The sequence below is a fragment of the Penaeus monodon genome, chromosome 10 (genome assembly GCF_015228065.2).
Source record: "Penaeus monodon isolate SGIC_2016 chromosome 10, NSTDA_Pmon_1, whole genome shotgun sequence".
In the NCBI taxonomy this organism is placed as follows: Eukaryota; Metazoa; Arthropoda; class Malacostraca; order Decapoda; family Penaeidae; genus Penaeus; species Penaeus monodon.
In genome coordinates, this window is record NC_051395.1 from 47,040,817 (window position 1) to 47,048,316 (window position 7,500).

At 38.0% G+C, this 7,500-nt stretch overlaps 1 protein-coding gene across 1 annotated transcript in view; it reads left to right on the forward strand.

The window, feature by feature from the left end:
* The window catches only part of LOC119578092 (SAGA-associated factor 29-like), an 11,173-nt gene extending 10,762 nt beyond the window's left edge, over positions 1-411 (forward strand). The window contains exon 8 of the mRNA XM_037925821.1: positions 1-411. This exon is cut by the window's left edge and continues 169 nt beyond it. Coding sequence (XP_037781749.1) covers positions 1-16 — 16 coding nt within the window. The 3' untranslated portion in view covers positions 17-411.
* The last annotated feature ends 7,089 nt before the right edge of the window (positions 412-7,500 follow it).

Consider the following 7,500-nt stretch of genomic DNA (forward strand, 5'->3'; position numbering starts at 1 on the left):
CAGTAAGAAGAAGTGAAGCTTGACTTATGGATATATTTTATTTGTCTTTTGGAGTCTTTCCGGCAGAAGTCTATCTGTGTGCATGTTGTCAAGGATGCAATGATAATATAGTGGGAAAGGATGGCAAAATGGTTCACGTTATGTCTGATACGTTTATGTGATTTGTAAAAGAACAGTTTGTTTTAATATTTGATACATATCATGTAAAAAACAGATTTGTGTTTCTTACACAAACAGAAAAAGACTTGCCATTTATGCTCTCTGAAGAGGTCTTGCCACATATCCAATTTCCAAGTTATCTCTTTCATAATTCATATACTTTTGTTGTGTAGATGAATGCAACTTTTTGAAAAATCATATTGTAACTGATGTATAAAGTTTATTTTTTCTGTAATATTTATTTCATATCAATGTGATGCTTTCATTTACCCCCAAGAATCTTTAGTGACTGATAAAGTATGGAAAGCTTGTAAAAGAGGTTTTCAAAAATAAATCATTACTTGACTGTAATTATCTTTTATAATTTGCACCTGTAATTTTACATATGGGATGATTCATGAAATACTGTAATGATAATGAAGATGATTATTGCTTTTATAAATTTATCCTTCATATCACAATTTAAACAGTACTATAAGGTACTATATGATATATATTTTATGATAATCATATTAATTGCAACTATAGATCTGACAGAATTAATGAGATCTTAAAAGGAATGATATTGACATTAGAGGTATTTCTTGTCTTTGTTGCATATATCTGTGAAGTGCAATGGAAAATTCAAGATATCTCTGAAAAGGGAAAACAGGGAAGTTCAGAAAGGGGAAGTAATATTTGCATATTAAACTTAAGAAATTTGGAATACCTGTATGCAGAAAGTCAGAAAGGATGAAACACCGTTTTGTGTTGGGTTCCTGAGACTTCAAAGATACTGGTGTCATGTGGATGCATTTTTAAAAATGTATATATTTAAAAAATATTTTCATTTACTTACACTTACTGTACACACTCTTTACAGATAAACACATAAACCGCTCTTATGAATTATATTTCTTCTAATGTATAAGTTAGGCTCAGTTATTTAACATTGACTAGAGCTTCTGTGAGAGCCAATGACCATTAATTCCATGGCTCTTGCCAAAGAGTGAGAGACACAAGGATCAAAGCACAGGACATGAGCTGCAGCAGGAATTGAACCGCGCTTCATTGACTCCTGAAGCCAACGATGCACACGGCAGCCTGCGATGGTAACTTTAAAAGGTTTTCCAATCCTGAAAGGAAACTTTTTTTTTTTTTTTTTTTTTTTTTTTTTTTTTTTTTTGTCCTGACGAAACATCACGTCACTAGTCGTCTGTCTGCTCACCCGGTGGATCGATCTCTCCAGAAAGTGAGGAGGAAGTAATTTTTATTATTAACCCGGGAACTAAAGAAATAGCGTATATTATAAAATCATACGGATGTTTTATCGCCATTGAAACAAGTAAATTGGCTTCATATTTTCTGTAGAAATAAAAAAAAAACGAAGAACGGGTGGCACTTATAAGAAACTTGCAGTGCTCCCAAGACGGCCTTCGACACCTTGGCCAGCTCTTGAGTATCAATATTCAAGAAGCAAACAGTTCCATGACTGGCCCGGCCGCTGAGACCATCCCGGGACTGGAGTCAAGGATCTAGCTAAGTAGGAGGATAATGAATAGGGTGAGAACAAGGACTAGTAAAAAAAAAAAAGGGGGAGGGGGAGGGTAATGGAGATGGTGAGAGCACGGGCCAGTAAAACAGGTAAGTAAGTATAAGGCAACAAGGGGGTAGAAACTTTCGTGTTTATTTTTATTTTTCGTCTGTAGAGCAGGTGGTGACAGGGAGCTTATGTCGTGGATGGAGTCAAAGCGATGTATACACTTGTTTTTAAATCATTTCACATTCATCATTGAAGTCGTTATGCCAGATATAGTGGAAGAAAAACCCACAATACAAAAACTAGATTTACTGAAAATGAGACTACAGTTTCGAATACACAGACCTGAGGGTGGAATCCAGGTGGATTTCGAAACTGTAATCTCATTTCCAATAAATCTAGTTATTGCAATGTGGGTTTTTCTTCCATAGTATCAGCACGGAAGAGTGTTTTTCCATTCATTCACCAGATATAGTGTTGCCATTCGAACGATCCTAGCGATCTAGTTTTTGAGTCATTGATCTTGCGGATTTTTATTTTTATTATTATTATTATTTTTTTTTTTGAAAGATTACTCTATATTTTGCGTTTTTAAAAGTCTCCTTTATTAAGAAAATGAGGTGTTGCTCGTATGTCTAACGGTTTTTAAAGTCCAGTCTATTGGTTTTGTCGCAACACTGGTCAGGTAGAACATTGGTTACGCAATCATACAAAAGTGTGAATGATTTTGCATGAAAAGTTGACTTTATACCGACTCGTTGGTATAGAGGTAATATTACTCTTTGCATATATTTTTAAATTGAGTTTGACCCACGGATTTGAACCATATAAATCTAACAAGAAATTTCTGATCACACAGATGAGATTTTTACAGTAAACTTTGGTTGTTACATTCATCGCTTTTTCCGATTACAAACAACAAATAAACCTTCCCGAATACAAATTTAACCGTTTTAACCATTTCCCAAAGAAAAAGTGGATACATAAATTATCGTGCAGTGTGCAGATTATCGACAACTAAAACTGAAGTATTAAAAAAAAGAGAAAGAGGCAAATATATCACTGTGAAGGACTGAAAAGGTTGAATTTACATAGACAAATTTCATTGGCCACACATATGAAAATAAAGAATCAGAAATACAAGTTCATTGATAGGATTTCAAGTCGATAACAAAGCATTTCCAAAAACACGGGTTTACAGTGCAATGTACACTAATAAGAGCTTTCCAAACATGAAATTGGAATACACCGAGGAAGTGTTTTTTTTTTTTTTTTTTTTTTATTATTATTATTATTATTATTATTATTATTATTATTATTATTATTATTATTATTATTATATTATTATTATTATTATTATTATTATTATTATCTTTTTTTTTGAGTCACGGTCCCTTCCAGAATCCAATGAAAACAATGGATTCCCCAGAAATATTAACATAAACGCAATTTTGCATGCAGTGTGTAGACTATACTTCTTTACTGAGATTTGATTATCACATTCATATACGAGATACACAAAGTATTATTAAACTTTAAAGTAAATAATTTAAAAAGTATACCTCTTTTATATAAAAAGGAATGGTCACTCAGTATAAAAATTAAATTCAAATAAATTGTCGTTTTTACCTGATTCTCGTCCCCCTGAAACTTTGCCCTGGACCCAGGTTAAAAAACCCTGCACTAAGTGTAGTAAATACCTTCGCAGCACTATGTATACCGATTAATAATACTGATAGAAATATTAAATACATTCATTAATACACATAATACATCAATGTCTTTCTTTATAAATTATCCAAACACCAATAATTGACATTTCTGCCTTTGTATGGTCTCTGAAGAAGCGATAACACCACGAGCTGTGAAGAGGCTGCCGATATACGTTTACATGAGTATATGCGCTCGCCTCCACGCTGTCAACACGGAGGTAAGGACAAGGAAAAGAAGAAGAAAATGATATTTCATTCCATGACTGACCTAGCAGCGGCGAGAAGCATGATATCCATAACGACTAGGACATGAAGCCACGAAAAAAAAATCTCAGTGCAGCAATTATGTTGAAACGGCCTCACCATATCAAAGACAAATGAGACAGATAAGCAAGAAGTCGGAGAACCCTGTTTGACTCCGGTGACAGTGTATGTTTCTCTGTACATGGTGACCATATCTGCCAGTATGACAGCGCCACATCACATTCTTTTCAGTCTTCAATAAAACATCTCTGGATACTTTGTCGTATGTCTGGGAGAAGTCACAAAATAAGTAACTAATCGTTTATAACTTCTTTCTCATGGCTAAATCAGTGATCAACCGGAAGGACACGTGTTCTGTACATCCGCATTTATGCAGTCTTCCCACCTTTTCGCGGAACGGAGTAAACCGCTGCTGTAATCTGGCACAGAGCACCATGTCAGACAGTTTCGATAAATAATATCAAGGCGCTAATCCCCCTTCGTTAAACGGTTGGGCCCGATATCCTCGTTTAAAGTTTGTGAAGAGCTTGGTCATGCATCACATGGATGGATAAACTCCGGAATTAAAAACGACGCTAAAACTGGCTGTGTTTGCGATAAACTCGTTCATGAGCAAAACCCTGAAAGCCTTGGGCGTAATCCCGTCCGGGACGCACGCTTTCTCTGGTTTCTGCAATTCCACTTCTCGTGTGGTTACTGGCTCGTCCAAAATAAGGTTGCTGGTAATACTGTATTAATCATCAGAGCTCGTTTACCCATGGTGGATCTAAAAACTCATTATAATTTCTGAAGTTCGCATCCGACAAATATGGATATGGAAGCTGCGTTAGAAAAATTTCCTTGTCAGTCGCCAGCACGCCACACTCGCCTAACGTCAGTCTTGTAGTAGCCACTCCCACCTCCCCATACGAAGGTCAATGAATTGAATGCAATAATTACACGAAGTGTTGCTGAAATCGGCGACAGAGTGTTCAGCATTACTGAGCACGTCTGTCAGGCTACTATTTCACAATGAATTACCGAGTCGGACTAAGTCAGTACTTTGAATGACGTTTTATCACTCTAACATTGGCTTCAAACATCACTGCTCTGGAGAGGAGAGATTTGGTACAGTGTTGTGTAGTGACAAAGGCACATGGTATGGAGGCAGTGACATAACGCCATAACTATCATAAACATCTAGCTTTGAAACGCAATCTTTTCCTTTCCTGCATGTCAATTTACAGGGGAAAGTGTTTTTTAGCGAACTTGAAATTATAACAACCACATAACCTCTCCTCTCTGCATATAGCCTCGAGAAGTTAAACATTTTCATCGGGTCTAGAATCATCAAGAATAAAAAAAGTTACTCATAACCTGGTGCCTCAGTAATCTCATTAACGGAAGCAACGAGCTTGTTTTTTAAACCAGCGATGATTAAAAAAAGCCACTGATGGGGTATTTACGCTTCTTTTAGACAGCGTTCTAGGCCCGGCTTGAAGTAATTATAACACGTTCAGTTTAGTTTCTTTTAGGTTATTCAACCATATTAGGTCGTGTTTTAACAGTTTCGGTTTAAAAGTTTTGTTTTCACAGTGCTGGTATTCCATGATAAAAATGTTATTTTGCATATTTGTGGCTTTTCTAACAAGGCACGTGTCCTGCGTTCTCGGGGCGGTCTCGCTCTTTGGCCTCTGCGTCACGGTCTCAGTCTCAATTTGGATGACAACGTTGATATCAGTCGGTTTCCTTCACTCCTTGCGTACATTAGAATGAACATCTCGCTTCACTAATATCCTCCTGTGAGGCGCTCTTGCCTCTTAGGCTTGTTCACGGGTTTGCCGGGAATGAAAGGTGACGAGAAGTGGCCATTTTGCTCTGTCGCTGACATGCCGCTCCGGTAAGAGGAAACCTTGGAGGCAGCTCCTATGGCAGCCCAAACCTTCCGGAATTTATCTTCATCTATTGCAGCGATCCAGTAGGTTCTCGCATTCGCCAGGGACGCCCGAAACACCAGTCACGTCGATCCAGCGTCTCCAGGAACCGCTGCTGCCGAGAAATGATGCCTGCTTGCTCGGAGAGCCGAATTTGTATCTTTGAAAATTTCTCATTGATGGTGCTCTCGGGAGATAAGATACTTTGCTTGAATTCAGTGAGCTTATTAGCGATAGAAGCTAGTTTCTCTTCGAGCGAACTGATAGCGTGTAATGCAGGTTCGCTTGGCGGAAGTTCTCTCCTAATATGTTCTTGTTCAGAGGATGTTGCATGGCTCTCAGCGCTGTCATAGGTCTGGCCATTGCAATTGGGGGGGGGGGGGGTGTTAGTTTGGTGATCTACCAAAGCAAAACAAGTCCACTGTACCGGTCGCGGGGGAGTCCACTTTGGGGCACGGCACAGCAAGTACTTGGGTGGTTTAAGCCGAGGGTTAGTGGTGTTAGAGGAAACGCATCTTTAAACCCTCATGGAATAGGGGTGTATATATATTTCCGAGTTAAAAAGGGACGTGAGGCATTCACATCAGCTATAGATTTTTTTTTTTTTTACCCCACAGCCCTCTCTTTAATATACTCGCCCACAGATATTTGCACTCGGAACCATTATGCATATGGAGCTGATACACAGCATATGACTGGGCAATTCCTACCTTGTAAATGACTGTAGAACACGTGAAATATCGTTCAATATCGAGAGCTCTGTCCTCACACCCTCCTCCGCGACACACACATATAAAAAAATATCTAGAACCAGTATCCATTACACTTAATTCATTATTATGGTTTGAATGTTCATTCTAATTTGAGTCTGGGCCGTTTTTAATAATGCTCACTTGACGATAAAACACAAGATCAAAATAAGTTTGATGTCGTAGTCCCTGTCTTTCTAAAATACAACATAATGTCCTCATTTACAGTCGAAACCGTCAATATAGACCACAAAATGTCTATGAATATAATTCTTTTATCTTATTTTATGAATATCATTCTTTGGTCTTATTTTATGAACAATTTTCGTTTGAAAGGAAACACGTAATTCCGAAACTGTTCAAGATGGCAAATTATCAGTTAGAATGAAAAAATTGTTTTTAAAGTTTATGAAGTGACTGACTTTTTATATCATAACTGTATGTTAATGAATGAAATATCTATTAGCATTAAAGTTGTCTGATATGCTGGTAACTGTCATCATAAGAAGTAGTAAAAAAATGGTGACTGAATTTAAATAATCTGGTGTGATGATTTGCAGTTCTGATGCGTGTATTAGAGTGTATGTGTGTGTGAGTGAATGAGTGAGTGAGTGAGTGTGTGAGTGTGTGTGTGTGGTGTGTGTGTGTGTGTGTGTGTGTGTGTGTGTGTGTGTGTGGTGAGTGAGTGAGTGAGTGAGTGAGTGAGTGAGTGAGTGAGTGTGTGTGAGTGAGTGAGTGAATGAATGAGTAAGTGAATTTGTGTGTGTGTGTGTGTCTTTCTTTTTTTCTTTTTCTTTTTATTTCTGGCGTGGACAACATGTGTGTGTGTGTATGTGTGTTAGTGTCAGGTTTGGATTCCATTTGATACAATGGATATTCTTGGTGTGACATACTGTCTGCTTGATTTTGCTCACGTGTGTCAGCTGCTGCTGAGGAAGGGCATCCGGCCGTAAAAACCCCTGCCAAGCCAATACATGATGCGGAGAATCAGGAATGCAGACAGGCCGCTGCAGAGCCTGACCCTCCTAAGGTCGACATCCCACCGCATGTTCGCGAGATCGTTCTTGACCCATGTGAGAGAAGCCAAATGGAACTGAGATCAATAGTAACTCAACAGTTGTCGGGTAGTTCACAATGTTCCTTTTGATCACCTCTCAGAAAGAATTAACTGACTTCAACGACTT